This window comes from Salmo salar, chromosome 01 (genome assembly GCF_965601325.2).
Source record: "Salmo salar chromosome 01, fSalSal1, whole genome shotgun sequence".
In the NCBI taxonomy this organism is placed as follows: domain Eukaryota; kingdom Metazoa; phylum Chordata; class Actinopteri; order Salmoniformes; family Salmonidae; genus Salmo; species Salmo salar.
In genome coordinates this window covers 94531417-94551091 of record NC_138291.1, presented here as the reverse complement: position 1 = coordinate 94551091, position 19675 = coordinate 94531417, and the positions used below count along the sequence as shown (strand labels likewise).

General features: G+C 42.3%; 2 protein-coding genes across 3 annotated transcripts in view; both read right to left on the bottom strand.

Moving 5' to 3' along the window:
• The window catches only part of LOC106610476 (protein sidekick-2), a 67814-nt gene extending 61118 nt beyond the window's left edge, over window positions 1–6696 (bottom strand). For both annotated transcript variants that reach the window (XM_082978159.1, XM_045724509.2), the window contains exons 1-5: window positions 6614–6696; window positions 4830–5025; window positions 4112–4210; window positions 3841–4032; window positions 122–243 (exon numbers count right to left, since the gene is read on the bottom strand). In XM_082978159.1, coding sequence (XP_082834285.1) covers window positions 122–243; window positions 3841–4032; window positions 4112–4210; window positions 4830–4986 — 570 coding nt within the window. In that variant the 5' untranslated portion in view covers window positions 4987–5025; window positions 6614–6696. The remainder of the gene's footprint in view (window positions 1–121; window positions 244–3840; window positions 4033–4111; window positions 4211–4829; window positions 5026–6613) is intronic.
• LOC145865463 (protein sidekick-2) overlaps window positions 6560–19675 on the bottom strand; it is a 73242-nt gene continuing 60126 nt past the window's right edge. Inside the window, exons 11-15 of the mRNA XM_082970364.1 lie at window positions 18878–19014; window positions 18594–18741; window positions 9852–9992; window positions 8921–9102; window positions 6560–6729 (exon numbers count right to left, since the gene is read on the bottom strand). Of these exons, the coding sequence (XP_082826490.1) occupies window positions 6560–6729; window positions 8921–9102; window positions 9852–9992; window positions 18594–18741; window positions 18878–19014 (778 nt within the window). The remainder of the gene's footprint in view (window positions 6730–8920; window positions 9103–9851; window positions 9993–18593; window positions 18742–18877; window positions 19015–19675) is intronic.

Sequence of the window (19675 nt, the reverse complement as noted above, 5' to 3'; positions counted from 1 at the left end):
GGTACACTATAAGTAGTGCAGTATATAGGGAAAAGGGTGCCATTTGGGACTCAGCCCATAGTCGATGTTGGTCACAGATCAGGGGAGCAGCCAGAGACTTTCTCTGGGGAGAAGACCTTACCTGGGCCTCTACCTGCCAGCGAGAGATGGAGGTCTTTCCATCGTAGCCGGGTTTGAACTGGAGAGTGATGGATCGAGGGCCAATGTTGGAGATGGCCATGTTGGTGGGAGGACCAGGCAGCTCTACACACACACAGAGACAGAGAGACAGAGACACAGAGAGAGAGACAGAGAGACAGAGAGACAGAGACAGAGACAGAGAGAGAGAGAGATTTAACACATATCATTAGGAGCGAATAATACAGGGAGAACAGGAAGGAACAGAGAGGGTATCAAGGGCCAGACAGGGCCTTTAGTACAGTGAAGAGTTGAAGTAATGAGTCGACAGAAAACCTAATACAGTGGTCTCTATGCCTAATGCAATGTTGTTTTTGACTTGAGGTTTTCTACATTACATTCTTTATCTTTTAAATCCTTCCTGATTCAGGACTATGCTTCTACTACATTAAAATGCTCAAGATTTAAGGTACTTCTCCAATAAGTCTTTCTGACTGAAAAGTATCAACAGCATTGTTTAGGCTTGGATCTCAGTTGTAATATCTGTCCTCTGGAGTCCTATTAACCCTAAGTTCGATGTCCACGCCCCCTCTGGAATTAATTAGCATAATAAAGAAATCCCCATACAAATCCATCGGTTTAAACTAGAGACATCTGTTTGTTTTGCATTGGATGCGTCTCAATTCACATTGCTCTTCCTCATCTGCGGTGAAAGGTTACAGAGGTATAGCGGTGTTTGTCAGGCCATGAGACATCCCGAAAATCAGTCTTCTCACAAAATCTTCTGTAGCGTCCGAACGGTTTGACCTACAAACTACTATGGAAAGATGAAACTCCCACGAACATGATGGTGTTCTCCGTTTTGCTCTATGACCCTCACAAGTGTCTTGGGACTCGTCTGAATTCGGTACAGCCGATCTGCCAACTTCTGTCTGTAGCGTCCAAACAGTTTGGGCTGAACACTAATATGTGACTCTCACGAACATGCACATGTCTGTTGTTTTGCTCTAGCATGCCCACAGGCCTCACAAGACTCATCTGAAGGTCCCCCGGTACCAGTTGAAAAAATGAATGTAAGTACAGTATATATGGAGACTGTTTAATGCCAAAAATAAGGGGTTAAATAAGTGTACAAAACAATAATAAATGTTACCTGATCTTTCTTATATCTCTCACTTCAGAAAAAACTTATTTTAGATTTTTGGGGGGCTATCTGTTTTTGTCCCCCCCTCCCCCGATTTAGACAGGGCTTGGACTCTTATGGGTTAAAGTTGTGGGTTAAAGTTTAATTTATGGGTTCAAGTTGACTACAGGGAAATCTATTACTTTGTGACAGTGCAGCCTTGTGGTCTAAAATGGATACTGCACTGGTGATGAGCCAATGCTGTTGAGTAGCAGTATCTCGCTGTCATGGAAGTTTCACTTCACTCAACTTGAATTTCTGAGATAATATAAAACAAACCATTTTAGATCAGCGGGTAGAGATGGGGATCTTGGAAAAAGCTCTTACATAGAGATAGCCCTATACATAGTATGCCAATTCATGATACACATTTACATTTGGATATTGTATTTTTATTTACATTATGAAAATATCAATATCCTAATGTAAATGGTTATTATTAATATCATGAAGTTGGCATATTCTTTATAGGGATAAAATAAACAGCCAAATCAATAGCAATTGCATTTCATCTCACTTTTTACATTTATGGATGGCTTATTCTCTGCAAATCCTGCTGGAGAAAAAGCTGAAGTATGTGTGTATGTGGGTGTGGTATTCCAGGAGCTACCAACACGCAGTCGGAATCAGCATAGTGTGCGGTTCCAGCATCAGACTCAAACACATGAAGAGGAACATCTTTATCATGGACTACGACGGACAGCTAAGATTAGTTCGAGGTAACTCACGATCAAATGATTGTGGATCACAAGCTGCTACACAAGTACAGTTATTTGCCTGTAAGTTACCGTACAGTGCAGCCTACACTGGAAAAAAAAAACTTCTGTTGTTTTTACGGTAAATTACTGGCAGCCAGTTACCTGTAAGTTAATGAGTGAAAACGTTTGGGAACCCCTGCCCTAGGGTACTCAGTGGAGGCTGCTGAGGGGAGAATGACTCATAATAATGGCTGGAACGGAGCGAATGGAATGGCATCAAACACCTGAAAACCATGTCTTTGATGTATTTGATACCATTCCATTTATTCAGCTCAAGTCATTACCACAAGCCCCTACCCCACAATTAAGGTGCCACCAACCTCCTGTGAGGGTACTATATAGTGAAAGGGGCCAAATCTTCAACTTGATGTAGTGGGTCTATTGGCACATGTAGACTATATACCTGGAATAGTAAAAGCATCACATTTAAAGCTGAAATATGTCACTTTTTGAGCGACCTGAGAAAAACCACATAAAAAATGTGAGTTATAGGTATGTAATTCCCATTGAAAGCAAGTTTAAAAAGAGGTAGATCTGTTCTATGTGCACTATTTCTATGCTTTCCTGTTTTAAAGTTTCGTTGTTGCGTCTTTTACTTTTGGTTTAAAACATCAGCTTCAAACAGCTGAAAATGTTGGTTATGGAAAATATATTTCACAGAGGTTTAGATGGTACAATGATTCTCTACACATGTTTTGTCACATAAATTGAAATTAGGTGATTTATTAGAATTTTAGCAACATGGAAATGGCTGAATGATTTCTACGTAGTCCATCTTTAAAATAACTGTCCAGTGTTTACATATTTCTGTGAAATATTACCTATAATTAATTACAATATGAGTGAAATAGCTTTCCTTCAACAAATTGTAATTGAGTATGTTAAAAAACTGCTTTTCTGTGATGGAATGGTGTGGGCTTATACCAGTCATAAAACATATTAATGCGAGTAGACTGCTGATTGGCCAGCTCATTCTCTTCAGGAGGATGACATCATCCTCTATGGGGAAATAGCAAGCATTTTTTAAACGGTCTGTTTGAGATACAAGTTTGAGGTGGGGATTTTGAAGTGTTTTTTTTCTCCAATTTATACTTTGGCCACAAATACGAGTATAGGACGAATCAACAACATTATATGGGAATGAGTTAAAAGAATATTAACTTTTAAAGGTGAGATTTTCAATGGACAGTTAGGATACTTTAAATCATTATCATGACTGGTTTTACAGACAAAAGCACAGTGTGAGATCTCAAGGGTGGGGACGTAGAGCTAAAGCCATAGACTATCTTTTTATAGTAAAAGAGTTGAAGTAATCACCATTCTGGAAAAATAACCATAGCTCTATACTGTACTAACTGTAACCCTCGATAGAATGGGTAGTTTTACTTGACAGCTCTGAAAGACATACTGTATAGTGTCTGGGGGAGCCGCAGGTGCAGTAATAATTTACTGGAGGTCTTGTATTTCTATAATACACTGTACCGTGTTTTAATAGGAAACTGTAAACTGGAATTATCCTAAATGGTCTCGATGGGCTCTTACTTTTGAGCCATGTGTCATTACTGACCTGGAGCTACACACCAGGGACTGAGCCATGTCCCGGTACTGACCTGGAGCTACACACCAGGGACTGAGCCATGTCCCGGTACTGACCTGGAGCTACACACCAGGGACTGAGCCATGTCCCGGTACTGACCTGGAGCTACACACCAAGGACTGAGCCATGTCCCGGTACTGACCTGGAGCTACACACCAGGGACTGAGCCATGTGTCGGTACTGACCTGGAGGTACTCCAGAAGAGATTGTGGAGGAGGACAGTTTTCCCTGGCCCTTGGAGGTCATGCCGGCCACCTCAATGGTGTAGGTGGTGAGGGCGGTCAGCCCCGTGACGCGGTACTCCAGGGTCACGTTGGGGAGGTAGTGGGTCACCCGTGTGTTGGTGCGGTTAAACTCCTCCCATGAGATACGGTACCCTGGAACAGAGAATCAATCAAATTCATCAATCAATCCAATATTATTTGTTCAGGTCCCAATGTCTTTTGCATGGTGTACCTGTGAGGAATCCGTTCTTCTCTTCAGGTTCTCTCCAGCTCACTTTGAGAGACGTGTCGAGGATCTCTGTGAAGCTCAGGTCACCCACCGCCCCAGGAGCTAAAGAGGAGGGCACAGTGGTTATTTTTTATTTGACCTTTATTTAACTAGGCAAGCCAGTTAAGAACTAATTCTTATTTTCAATGACAGCCTAGGAACACTGGGTTAACTGCCTTGTTCAGGGGCAGAACGATTTTTCCTTGTCAGCTCGGGGATTCAATCTTGCAACCTTTTGGTTACTAGTCCAACGCTCTAACCACTAGGCTACCCTGCCACCCCATTATCATGATGAGAATTATAACAGAATGGATGTCAATAGCATACATAATTACATTCTGTAGATCTATTTTAAAATATTAGGCTTTTTTTAAATTGCCCGTTGAACAGTCATTACAGCAACTAAAATAGGCAGAATGAGGCTTTTACTAGGAAAATTGTGTAATTACAAGTAAAAGCCTAGTACAGTATGGCCAACCCTTTATCTCTTGAGAAAATGTGTCCCAATTAAATGTGAATGTGTGCAAAACCCTAATTGTAGCCTACGTATTCAATAGGACTGTAGAACTAGGCTGATACTGTGCATTAACAATACATTTGACCCAGTGGGCATGTTTCAGTATGATTGGCCATGTCCACTAAACAGTGAGTGTGTGTGTTTATGTGCGCATGTTGATCTCACTGTCTTCATGTGTCCTCAGGCCGTTAGCGGGGCTGCGGGGGCCGTCTCCCGGCGTAGTGAAACACAGCACAGCGCTGTAGTACTCTGTGAACTTCTTCAGCCCCGTCACGTAGCCCACATGCACACTGTCCTGGAAGTTAGGTCTCACTGTAACCATGGTGACCTCCTCTTCCTGACCTGGCTCCCATGCCAACAGCTAGCAGAATGGTTAATGGGAACAGAGAAGGAGAGATCAAACTAGAAATAAAAACTAAATGGTAGAACATCTAATAGGACTGACTGGTTTCCTGACATTTTGGATGGGAACCAAAGAGCACCAAATATCAAATAAAACAGTATTTGTCCACAATTTCCCCCAGAAATAGAACTGTTACTCCAAGTCTAATAATTTTCAAATGTTTTGTTTAAACCAAATCTTCTGTGCTCGTGACCTGCTCTGGGGTGTCATTTGGCATCATAACTGCCGTATGAATAGTTAGCGCCAGTGTCAACGTGTTCTGCCAGTGAGTAAGCACTGGAAGGCAGGGCTGGAATGAGTCCACAGAGAGAGGATGAAAAAGAGAGCTTTTAATTGTGGTGTATAGCAGGTCTAATGTATAGGGATTGCATACACATCAGAATGAGAGAGTGGCCAATTAGGTGTTTAGATGATTACTACCATTGGCAAATCTGTTGGGTCTATTTCTATATTGGTGCCCAGGCTGTGAGTAGAGTTTGCCTCTGGGAAAGCGAGTGTGGAGTTGGCACACGGTGAGGTGGGTGTGTAAGCTGAATGTGGAATATATGGATGTCCCCTCTGCTTCCGTTTCTCTCTCTCTCTCTCTCTCTCTCTCTCTCTCTCTCGCCGTCTCTGTCTCTGTCTCTGTCTCTGTCTCTCTCTCTCTCTGTCTCTCTGTAACCTCTCTCTCAGGACAGCCCCTGCCGTCAGAGATAGTTTAACAGTGACTGCTAAGATGTCCTGATAAGTGGAGCCAGAGTCATTCTCATGAACTCTTCTGAGAGAAATACAGTGTCATCACATCACACAGACTATATAATCAAGTTCTAGTACAGCTGATTCTAAGCAGTCATTCTCTGTACATCTCATTCTAAGCCTATAAAGTACATATTTAAACGACCGCTGACTTTCTTAAACCATCTTCCTTGGCAGTGTGAGCTGGAGAGATTGAACAAACGACTTCCAGATCTAGTTAGCCACAAGATAGATAGCTGGCCAAATGCTCCAAAAATGAAGGTCAAAGAAACAAATCGGAAGCCATCTTTCACAATGTTTGGTAGTGGCATATCTGTTTCCCCTTGTGACACAGTATGAGGCGTACCAGCCTATCATCCAGTCAATCGATTGTACTGCCCCTAATGACAGGCTGCCTAGTGTCTCTGAGACTGCCCATAATGACAGGGTGACTGGTGTCTCTAACCTTGCAGCCATAGTTCTATCACCCATTAGAGGGTACTGCCCTTAGTGACAGGGTGACTGGTGTCTATCACCCATCAGAGGGTACTGCCCTTAGTGACAGGGTGACTGGTGTCTATCACCCATTAGAGAGTACTGCCCTTAGTGACAGGGTGACTGGTGTCTATCACCCATTAGAGAGTACTGCCCTTAGTGACAGGGTGACTGGTGTCTATCACCCATTAGAGAGTACTGCCCTTAGCGACAGGGTGACTGGTGTCTATCACCCATTAGAGAGTATTGCCCTTAGTGACAAGGTGACTGGTGTCATCACCCACTAGAGGGTACTGACCTTAGTGCCAAAATGACTGGTGTCTATGATGTCCCTCACCTTGTATCCCTGGTTGATCCCATTGATGAACTGAGGGTTAGGGGCAGCCCAGGTGATACGGATGGTTGTGGAGTTGACGGCCTCCACCTGAACTTTACTGGGGGCTATAGTCGGCACTGCGGAAGATAAGAGGAGAAGAGAGATAAAGAGAGAGAGAGAGGTGAGATGGACGGACAGAGAGAACAGGATACAACCAAACGAAACACATTTCAGATTGGACAGCCTTGGCTAGGTATTGATTCTGCAGGGCAGAGGCCACCATATTCACATCTTCACTCTCTTTTTTTTCTTCTCCTATCTTGAGGCTCAGGACTTATTACAACACTGTGGCTTTACTGCTCTCAGTTTCCAGCTCCGGGCTCAAACTTGAAATCTACGGCCAAGGTAGTGTAATGTACTACTCAGACCTTACAGACGATTCAACAGGAATACATACCTCTATTCAGCAAGGATTACATTTATTCAGCAATATTTCAATAGCATTTGGCACGGATGCTAACTCAAGGTTTTTGGTCCAGTGCTGACTGCGCTGCCTTCTACATGAACTGTATCAAGAAAATATCCTTGTTGAATATCATTCTTATATCCTCCAAATGGGCATGATGCTTGACAAGTAAATTTATGTGTCAACTCATGAAATAGGTATTTAACCTGTTTGGGATAGGGGGCAGTATTTTCACGGCCGGATAAAAAACGTACCCGATTTAATCTGGTTACTACTCCTGCCCAGAAACTAGAATATGCATATAATTATTAGATTTGGATAGAAAACACTCTAAAGTTTCTAAAACTGTTTGAATGGTGTCTGTGAGTATAATAGAACTCATATGGCTGGCCAAAACCTGAGAAGATTCCATACAGGAAGTGCCTTGTCTGACAATTTGTTCTCCTTTTAGGGCATCTCTATCAAAAATACAGCATCTCTGCTGTAACGTGACATTTTCTAAGGCTTCCATTGGCTCTCAGAAGGCGCCAGAAAGTGTAATGAGATGTCTGCAGTCTCTGGGCTAAGTACAGCAGCAGAGTTTGTTACTGGCCTGCCTGGGGGACAGTGACACTGGAGATGTGCGTTCATGTGAATTCTCAATTTTGTTCTTTCAGTCTTTGAATGGATACAACATCGCCCGGTTGGAATATTATCGCTATTTTACGAGAAAAATAGCATAGAAATTGATTTTGAACAGCGTTTGACATACTTCGAAGTACGGATACTGACCTGAACGCACGAACAAAACGGAGCTATTTGGATATAACTATGGGTTATTTCGAACCAAAACAACATTTGTTGTTGAAGTAGAAGTCCTGGGAGTGCATTCTGACGAAGAACAGCAAAGGTAATCCAATTTTTCTTATAGTAAATCTGAGTTTGGTGAGCACCAAACTTGGTGGGTGTCAAATTAGCTAGCCTGTGATGGAAGAGCTATCTACTCAGAATATTGCAAAATGTGCTTTCGCCGAAAAGCTATTTTAAAATCTGACACCGCGATTGCATAAAGGAGTTCTGTATCTATAATTCTTAAAATAATTGTTATGTTTTTTGTAAACATTTATCGTGAGTAATTTAGTAAATTCACCGGAAGTTTGCGGTGGGTATGCTAGTTCTGAACATCACATGCTAATGTAAAAAGCTGTTTTTTGATATAAATATGAACTTGATTGAACAAAACATGCATGTATTGTATAACATCATGTCCTAGGAGTGTCATCTGATGAAGATCATCAAAGGTTAGTGCTGCATTTAGCTGTGGTTTTGGTTTTTGTGACATATATGCTTGCTTTGAAAATGGCTGTGTGATTTATTATTGGCAGGGTACTCTCCTGACATAATCTAATGTTTTGCTTTCGCTGTAAAGCCTTTTTGAAATCGGACAATGTGGTTAGATTAACGAGAGTCTTGTCTTTAAAATGGTGTAAAATAGTCATATGTTTGAGAAATTGAAGTTATAGCATTTTTAAGGTATTTGTATTTCGCGCCACGCTCTACCATTGGATATTGGTGAGGCGTTTCGCTAGCAGAATGTCTGTCCCTAACAGGTTAAAGGCAACTTCTCCACAGGTAAAATCCTTTCCATTCAATTTCCTTCCAATGTCATCTAAGTATTTATCTGACTGACAAGCATAATGAGCAATGAGCAGAGACCTTTACAGCTCACATCTGACTGACAAACATAAAAGACAATGATCAGAGAATATTCCAACTCACATCTGACTGAAAAGCATCAGGGAAAATGAGCAGAGACTATTCCATCTAACATCTGACTGACAAGCATAAGGGAAAATAAGCAGCGAGGATCCAGGATCACTCACCTCCCTGCAGCGTCCACTCAGTGACCTTGTGGCTGAAGGTTCCTAGCCCCGCCCTGTTGTAGGCTGCCACCTCTATCTCATAGTTGGTCCAGATGATCAGGTCCTCCAGGAGAATGTTGGTAACGTCTGGTTTGGAGATGTTCTTACTCTGGTAGTCCACCGGAAGACCTGTTAGACGATACCTGAGAGGGGGGGGGGGAGAAGGGAGGGAAGGAGGGAGGGAGGGATAGGGGAGAGAGAGGGTGTAGAGAGAGGAGAGAGAGGAGAGGTTAGTCTGGTCTGGTTTGGATATGTTCTTACTCTGGTAATCCACCGGGAGACCAGTTAGACAATACCTGAGAAGAGACAGTACAGTCTAGTCTGAGACGATTGTAACTACAAGGCCATCCAGGGTGAAGAGACAGTACAGTCTAGTCTGAGAAGATTGTAGCTACAAGGCCATCCAGGGTGACAAAATTGAGTAAAAACTGATTCTTAGTTGGAGAACAAGACATTCAACTCTTGTGTTTTTGTATTATGGTCCCTGAGACACAGTGCCTGTTAAGGCCAGGGGCTGTAGTACATCCTATCTACAGTAGAGGGAGACAGAGCAGTAGTCAACAGCACTCGCCAGAGTGAGCAAATGACGACGACGACAGAGTGATTGGAATATCTACAGAATGCCTGCCAACTTATTCTACACCATGACACAACCAGCTACAAACCTACTGCAAACTAAGTGTATCCTTACTGATAAACTGCCAGAGCTATAAGAGTAACTCCTAAAATTCTTCTTTCTCTCACATTGAACCACAGCTAGTGGTTTTACTTCATTTTGAACATGAGCTCTTATGTTATGTGCTTCCATGTAGCATAACAACTCTCGTCCTTGATTCAGAGAGCCAGGGAGGGTTATAGCAGCCAACCAATCCTGTTATCCCATGGTTCTCACCGGACGCTGTAGCCCCTGAGAATCCCGTTCTGGTGGCTCTCTGGTGGGGGCTGCCACTGGATCATGATGGACTGGTTGGTGCGGCCGCTGGCGATCACATTCTGGGGAGGGGCACTGGGAGGTTCCTCTGGTAGAGATACACTGCAGAGAGGAGAGAGAGCAGAGAAAGTTTGGAAGGATAGAGTGTTGTTTGTTTTTCTGTCAGAAGAGAAGACAATGCAGCGTGTTGATTAATCTGTAGACAGGCTCTGTCACTTCTTTCTCTTCCATAACCTGTCTCATGACCTCTTGCTCTTTTCAATAATCAACACAATGTCATGAGAATGGCGCTGGAATGTATAGCGGCCATTTTACGGGCTGTTTTGTGTTTTTCTGTGCTGATCTTAACTTATTATATATTTTTTTTACATAATGTTTCCGCTGTCGTTTTCTATGGCCAAAAAAAACTTCTGGACATCAGAGCAGTGATCACTAACCTTGATTTGGATGAAGATTTCTACTTCAATGGGTCGGCGGCCCAGGACATACTGCTCACCCTGGACCAGGCCCTAATCCCCAACACTCAGAAGAGAAGGAGATGGCGATATAGAGGGCGACGTGCGGGCACCCTGACGAAACTACAGAGGCGAGTAAATAAACCGCCTCTATCCTCTGTTCTATTGGCGAATGTACAATAATTGGAGAACAAACTGGACGAGCTCCATTCGAGACTACCTTATCAATGGGACCTGAAGAACTGTGATATCCTATGTTTCTCTGAAACTTGTCTGAAAAAGGACATGGATAACATACTGAAACTCTAGATCCCCTTTACTCCACACACAGAGACACATACAAAGCTCTCCCTCGCCCTCCATTTGGCAAATCTGACCATAACTCTATCCTCCTGAATCCTGCTTACAAGCAAACATTCTAACAGGAAGTACCAGTGACGCGCTTAATACGGAAGTAATCTGATGAAGTGGATGCTAAGCTACAGGACTGTTCGCTAGCACAGACTGGAATATGTTCCAGGACTCATTCGATGGCATTGTGTAGTTCACAGTCCACAGTACACAGTCGCCGGCCTCATTAAAATGCTGTGAAATAGTCATATGTTTGAAAAATTGAAGTTTTTGTATTTTTGAGGAATTTGTAATTCGCACCACGCCTATCATTGGATATTGGAGCAGGTGTTCCGCTAGCGGAACGTCTAGATGTAAGAGGTTAACAAAATGCATTTTTTGGCAGAAATGCCTTCTCGAACATGTGAACTTTCATCTGCCTTAATATCAAACTTGTACGTCATCTGTAAATACGAATGAAAATGTTAAATTACGAGCCTAGTTGGTTTAGCCACAGAGAAAGCCAGCAACCTTCGCGCTAGCCATGATTTGCTGAGATAATGAGTGGTCTAGACATGCCGAGAGATGAGTTTGGATTCGACTGCAGTGTGGCATCTTGTGTCTGTAAAATGAGCTGCTCGTAATGCCTAGATAGTCCTTTCTACTGCAGTTTATTTGAAAGATATAACTTTAGCCACGGAGAACTGCAAATATGTTGCTACTGCTCTCAATAACATTCCTGCTCTGAAATTATCAGGCGCTATCGACAAAGGTCAGTGGGGAAAAGTTGTGATGATGTAATACTTTCTGGACCGCAATCGTGCCACGCAATGCTTACTCTCTCTCACTCTGAAAAAAAACCTGTTTTGAAATCAGTGGAACACAACCAGCCAAACAAGCTGTGCAAACTAAACAGAAAAAACACAGGATGTCTTATAAAAGGGGTTGCAGTCTGCCGTGAAGCTTTCATCCATGTATACAGGTAAGAATCTAGCTACAGATTCAGATATTATAAGATTCTAATTTTGTCAGAATGTTGTTTTCATTGCAAGCTAAAGCTTGCTGTTAGCTAGACAGTTAGAGTTCAATCGCTGGCTTGCTAACTAACAATGAACATAACGTTATTTGTTTAACCTCTTGGCGTTCCCCTAGGATAGGGGGCGCTAAAGCGATTTTTGAAAAAAATTCGTGCCCATTTTAAATGGCCTCCTACTCAAACTCAGAAGCTAGGATATGCATATAATTAATACTTGTGGATAGAAAACACCCTAAAGTTTCTAAAACTATTTGAATGGTGTCTGTGAGTATAACAGAACTCATATGGCAGTCAAAACCCCGAGACAGATGGAAACAGGAAGTGGAATTCTGAATTGCGAACTCAACTTCATCACGTTGCCTATTAATCAAACCGTGAGCTATGGTTCATTGAGCACTTCCTATTGCTTCCACTAGATGTCCCCAGTCTTCACAAATTGGTTTGAGCCTTCTACTGTTAAAATTGAATGAATGAGACGCTGTGGAACGTGGTCACACGGAGAGGGCCATCACCATTATGACGCCGGCGCCCCTGGTTACCCTCCCCTTTCGAAACGTTTTGAAACACAATGCAATCGTCCCCCTCGAATCTTATTGGCTCTCTTGTTGAAAAACGCCCTGAAGATTTATGTTATACAACGTTTGACATGTTTGAACGAACCTAAATGGGGAAAAAATTCATTTTCTCGAAATGGCTGTCCCGTGGCCGACGGAAGTTTTGGAGCAGCCTTCAGACGCGCTAACAAGAACAAGCTCTTGGAACATAAAGGAGTCATTTTTTCGAACGAAAATACATTTGTTGTGGACCTGGGATTCCTGGAAGTGCTTTCTGATGAAGACAACCAAAGGTAAGGGATTATTGACAATAGTATACAAGACTAGATGTGATATGCGATTGTTCCAAGATGGCTAGCCTATTGCTATTGCTAGCCTATTGTTCTGAGTATCGCATCCCCTTTTATCGCAAAGTGTGATTACCCAGTAAAGTTATTTTTAAATCTGGCATTACAGGTGCTTTCAAGAGATATTCATCTATAAATCTTAGAATGACAATATTACATTTTAAAAATGTTTTCGAATAGTAATTTAGTAAATTGTAGCTCTGTTTCATCGGATGCATTTGAGGGAAAATAGTTAGTCAACGTTATGCACCGATGTAAAATGCTGTTTTTATATATAAATATGAACTTTATCGAACAAAAGAATGCATGTATTGTGTAACATGATGTCCTAGGTGTGTCATCTGATGAAGATTGTCAAAGGTTAGTGCTGCATTTAGCTGTTTTTTGGTTATTTGTGATGAATGTGGTTGGTCGGAAAATGGCTATGTGGCTACTTTTACGATATACTCCTCTAACATAATCTAATGTTTTGCTTTTGCTGTAAAGCCTTTTTGAAATCGGACAATGTGGTTCGATTCAGGAGAGGTGTATCTATAAAACGATATAATTTGAAAAAAATCTTTTTTTTTTTTTTATTATTACATTTTGTTATGCTAATGGTGATATGATTTTTCGCTGGATGGCCGCACAGGGGTTAACTTTAGCTTGCTATGACAATCGGTTTGTATTGCTAGTTATGTTACTCTATGGATTGGGATTATATTTAAAAATTTTGCTAGCTAACGTTAACATGACATGTCTAAACAAAAGACCCCAAGTTACAGCTTGCTGTTAGTTAGCTAACGTCAGCTGAGGTTAGGTGGCTGGCTTGCTAGCTAACATTAACTTATGTGTATAAAGTGTGTGTAAAGTTAGTGTAGTTTTATCAGAATGCCATTTCACATTGCTAGCTAGCTAACATTAGGCTTTAAAGCTTGCTTAGCTAGCCAACTGATGTTAGATGGCTGGCTAGCTACAGTAGCTAACATTCCCTGCATGAACTGTGTGTAGTGATATCTCAGAATGCCATTTTGCATCTATTGTAAAATAATGCTAAAATATTTGTATCTGGAATTTGTCTTTCAGCATCAATCAGTAGAACACGCCTGACTCTAATCCACCATTCATACAGTCATCAAAAAGAGAGCTGGCCCAAGCAAGCAAAGGCAGCAGTGCAGTCATCAACTACAAGCACCATTTCTTCAACTACGGAGTTGAACTCAAATCGATGGCGCCAACTAAACAGACTTTTTGGGATATACAGAAGGATTTTATCTAATAAAATGAACATGCATGTTGTAGCTGGGAATCTTGGGATTGCAAATCAGAGGAAGATTTTCAAAAAGTAAGTGAATATTTCATCGCTATTTGTGATTTTATGAAGCCTGTGCTGGTTGAAAAATATTTTTACGTGGGGCGCCATCCTCAAACAATCGCATGGCATGCTTTCTCTGTAAAGCCTATGGTAAGTCGGACAATGCAGTTAGATTAACAATAATTTAAGCTTTTAAACGATATAAGACACTTGTATGTACCTAGATGTTTAATATCCATGATTTTTATCATTATTTATTCACCGGAAGTTGTCGACATGATCCCAGAGAGGTATGTATGGAATACTATGTGATACACATGCACGTAACAGTACAGTCATGGCCAAAAGTTGAGAAAAATACAAATATTAATTTTCACAAAGTCTGCTACCTCAATTTGTATGATGGTAATTTGCATATACTCCAGAATGTTATGAAGAGTGATCAGATGAATTGCAATTAATTGCAAAGTCCCTCTTTGCCATGCAAATGAACTGAATCTCAAAAAAAACTTTTTCACTGCATTTCAGCCCTGCCACAAAAAGACCAGCTGACATCATGTCAGTGATTCTCTCGTTAACACAGGTGTGAGTGTTGACGAGGACAAGGCTGGAGATCACTCTGGCATGCTGATTGAGTTCGAATAACAAACTGGAAGCTTCAAAAGGAGGGTGGTGCTTGGAATCATTGTTCTTCCTCTTTCAATCATGGTTACCTGCAAGGAAACACATGCCGTCATCATTGCTTTGCACAAAAAGGGCTTCACAGGCAACGATATTGCTGCCAGTAAGATTGCACCTAAATCAACCATTTATCGGATCATCAAGAACTTCAAGGAGAGCGGTTCAATTGTTTTGAAGAAGGCTTCAGGGCGCCCAAGAAAGTCCAGCAAGCGCCAGGACCGTCTCCTAAAGTTGATTCAGCTGCGGGATCGGGGCACCATCAGTACAGAGCTTGCTCAGGAATGGCAGCAGGCATGTGTGAGTGCATCTGCATGCACAGTGAGGCGAAGACTTTTGGAGGATGGGCTGGTGTCAAGAAGGGCAGCAAAGAAGCCACTTCTCTCCAGGAAAAACATCAGGGACAGACTGATATTCTGCAAAAGGTACAGGGATTGGACTGCTGAGGACTGGGGTAAAGTCATTTTCTCTGATGAATCCCCTTTCCGATTGTTTGGGGCATCCGGAAAAAAAGCTTGTCCGGAGAAGACAAAGTGAGCACTACCATCAGTAAAGCATCCTGAGACCATTCATGTGTGGGGTTGCTTCTCAGCCAAGGGGGTGGGCTCACTCACAATTTTGCCTAAGAACACAGCCATGAATAAAGAATGGTACCAACACATCCTCCGAGAGCAACTTCTCCCAACCATCCAGGAACAGTTTGGTGACAAACAATGCCTTTTCCAGCATGATGGAGCACCTTGCCATAAGGCAAAAGTGATAACTAAGTACCTCGAGGAACAAAACATCAATATTTTGGGTCCATTGCCAGGAAACTCCCCAGACCTTAATCCCATTGAGAACTTGTGGTCAATCCTCAAGAGACAATCAAAAACCCACAAATTCCGACAAACTCCAAGCATTGATTATGCAAGAATGGCTGCCATCAGTCAGGATGTGGCCAGAAGTTAATTGACAGCATGCCAGGGCGGATTGCAGAGGTCTTGAAAAAGAAGGGTCAACACTGCAAATACTCTTTGCATCAACTTCATGTAATTGTCAATAAAAGTCTTTGACACTTATGAAATGCTTGCAATTATACTTCAGTATTCCATAGTAACATCTGACAAAAATATCTAAGACACTGAAGCAGCAAATGTTGTGGAAATTAATATTTGTGTCATTCTCCAAACTTTTGGCCACGACTGTATATAAAGTATGCTGATGTACTGGTGTGACGCCATTTAAGCAGTGGTGTAAAGTACTTAACTAAAAATACTTGAAAGTACTACTTAAGCAGTTTTTTGTGGTATCTGTAATTACTTTACAATTGTATATTTTTGGCAATTTTTTCTTCACTACATTCGTAAAGAAAAATAATGTACTTTTTAGTCAATACATTTTCCTTGACACCCAAAAGTAAATTGTGCAATTTGCATGCTTATCAAGAGAATATCCCTGGTCATCCCTACTGCCTCTGATCTGGCAGACTCACCAAACACAAATGCTTAATTTGTGAATTATGTCTGAGTGCTGGAGTGTGCCCCTGGCTATCGTCAATTAAAAAAAGAAGAAAAAATAATTGTGCCGTCTGGTTTAATATAAGGATCAATTTAGACAAATGTGTCTGGGTAAGTGTCTAATATTTATAACATGTTTTATCTGGACACTATGTTTACCTGGAATTGTTCCTTGTTGTTGGCTACTACCACTTTTAGTCTTAATATTTTCTACACTACTCATCGTTTAGCACATTACCTCACGTGAATTCTTAAAGAGATGGGTGGGGCTAAGGCTTAAGAGGGTGTGAACAATGATGAATGGGTTTACACAAAGGAGAGTGCTCCAGTAGGTACCAAAACTTTCAAAGGCCCTTTTCTCAAAAGTGAGTTTACAAGTTGATCAACTTTCAAAGCAGAATTACTTCCCCATTGTTCCTCAATTGCAGTGTATGATATACCATTTTGTATCTCTGAGTCTCTACTTTTGTCCAATGTAAACACAAATGTTGCGGCATAAGACCGATTTGAGCTGGTCAGTCACAAATACGGAATTATGTAGTAACCAAACTCTAACTATTTTATATTTTTGATTCTTCAAAGTAGCTACCCTTTGCCTTGATGACAGCTTTGCACACACTTGGCATTATCTCAACCAGCTTCAGCTGGAAGGCTTTTCCAAAAGTTCTGAAGGAGTTCCCACATATGCTGAGCTGCATCTCAATTGGGTTAAGTTTGGGTGACTGTGGAGGACAGGTCATTTGATGCAGCACTCCAACACTCTCTTTCTTGGTCAAATAGCCCTTACACAGCCTGGAGGTGTGTTTTGGATCATTGTTCTGTTGAAAAACAAATGACAGACCCACTAAGCACAAACCAGATAGGATGGTGTATCGCTGCAGAATGCTGTGGTAGCCATGCTGGTTAAGTATGCCTTGAATTCTAAATTAATCACTGACAGTGTCACGAGCAAAGCACCCCCACACCATCACACTTCCTCCTCCATGCTACACGGTGGGAACCACACATGCGGAGATCATTCGTTTACCTACTCTGCGTCTCACAAAGACACAGTGGTTTAAACCAAAAAACTATGGGTCTTCGTTTCCTGTGGCGGTCCTCATGAGAGCCAGTTTCATCATAGTGCTTGATGGTTTTTGCGACTGCACTTGAACAAACTTTCAAATTTCAAATGTTCCGCATTGACTGGCCTTCATGTCTTAAAGTAATGATGGGCTGTCATTTCTCTTTGCTTATTTGAGCTGTTCTTGTCATAATATGGACTTGGTATTTTACCAAATAGTGGTAACTTCTGTATACCACCCCTACCTTGTCACAACACAACTGATTGGCTCAAACGCATTAAGAAGGAAAGAATTTCCACAAATTAACTTTTAAAGAGACTCAACTGTTAATTGAAATGCTATCTACAGGATAGAAATTACTAAAAATAAAGAAAAACCCTGGAATGAGTAGGTGTGTCCAAACTTTTGACTGGTACTGTGTATGTACATATCTACCTAAATTACCTCGTTCCCCTGCACATTGACTCGATAATGGGACCCTGTGTATATAAGTTATCGTTACTCATTGTGTATTTATTATTACTTTTATTATTATGTGTTTTACTTTTATATTATTTCTCTATTTTCTTTCTCTGCATTGTTGGGAAGGGACTGTAAGTACGCATTTCACTGTTAGTCTACCCCTGTTGTTTACAAAGCATGTGACAAATAACATTTAACTTGATTTGATTTTGTCCATGCTATCTGCAGTATCTGTGTCTAAGCTGTGTACAAAACCATCACTCTGCCTTAATGAATTTCCTACTGATGGATACACATAAGGTACCTAGCCAGAGAGAGAAAAGGCTAATACCAAAGACCACAGCGGACCAGTCAGCTGATGCTGAATCAATTCAATCAATTCAAAACCAAAGGGCCCATACAGAGATATGACTTTTCAGAAAGCGAGGCGCAGTTGAGATTAATTGTGGCACTTTAGGATCAAATGGAAGCACAAAGCGCTCAGTGTGAACCCCTGCGCTGTCGGACGTGAGCCTCCTATGGCTCTCCTCTCAGCTGGAGATGGCTGGGGATCCAACTGCTCACATTTGAGCTGGCTTGACGAGCTAGCCTGTGTAAGAGGAGGGATTGAGTCCCAAATGAACCCCTATTCCCTACATAGTGCACTACCTTTGGCCAGAGCACACTACTTTATGAGAAGTGACTCAGGCTAGTGAAGCCAACCTGATCTCAACAATCTCCCAGGACACCCCCAAAGCCCTCTCTGAGTGAGTGAAGTGGTGGCGTGTGTCTGGCTGCATCGGCTCAATTACTAATCCTTCAGCAGATAAACACGCACAAACACAAACACACACACACATATATAAACCGTGGACAATGTGTACTGGCACGGGATCACACACTGGTTGACTGAGAGACTGAGTAGGCTGTTATCATTGCACGACAGGGGATAAGGGGCTTTAGAGGGGAGAGAGGAATCCTGGGAGGGCTCTCTCTCTCTCTCACCGGTCAGTCTCCTTGCTGAACTGGCCCTTGCCCACGTCGTTGACGGCACATAGGCGGAACTGGTAGGAGCGTGCTGGTATGAGTCCACTGACGGTCACCGCTGTCGACTCAGGCTCTATGTTGGCCAGGAGGATAGCCCAGGGAGCGTCTAGCACAGGAAGAGAGAACAGACACATATCAAACCTGCAGATGATCTAATCCTTGTCTTCATTCTATTCCTCCTACTAACAGTGGTTTATTCTTTCTCATTATCCATCTGCCTGTGTCCTAATGAGATCACTCACTGTTCTCAGAGACCTCGAGGATGTAGCGAAGTAGGGGGCTGTTCCCGTCGAAGGGCTTGGCCCAGGTCAGGTTAATGGCCCTCTTTTCTGAGGAACTTAGCAGGGCCACAGGGTTCTCTGGAGCATAGGGCAGCTGCCTGAGGGGTGGGGGGGTAGACAGATAATCAGAGAGGTTGTCAAACAGATGGGCAGACAGAAAGATGAGATATGACTGGATGAGTTTTAAAAAATACTTTCTTAGAGGTATGATTTACTCAAAATCCATCATTATAGGAAACCAAGGACAGCAGGGTAGAGAAGAAAAGAGAGAGACAGACAGGAGTGGGGTAAGACAGTTGAGAGACAGGAGAAGTGAGAATGGGGAGAGAGGTGAGACAGGAGAGGTGAATCAGGAAAAGTGACATAGGAGAGATTAGACATGAGATGTGTGACAGAAGAGGTGAGACAGGAGGGTGAGACAGGAGGGGTGAAAATGGGGAGAGAGGTGAGACAGGAGAGGTGGGACAGGAGAGGTGAGAATGGGGAGAGAGGTAAGACAGGAGAGATGGGACAGGAGAGGTGAGAATGGGGAGAGAGGTGAGACAGGAGAGATGGAAGGGAGAGATGAGAATGGAGAGAGAGGTGAGACAGGAGAGGTGAGAATGGGGAGAGAGGTAAGACAGGAGAGATGGGACAGGAGAGGGGAGAATGGAGAGAGAGATGAGACAGGAGAGCTGAGAATGGGGAGAGAGGTGAGACAGGAGAGGTGGGACAAGAGAGGTGAGACAGGAGAGGTGAGACAGGAGAGATGAGACAGGA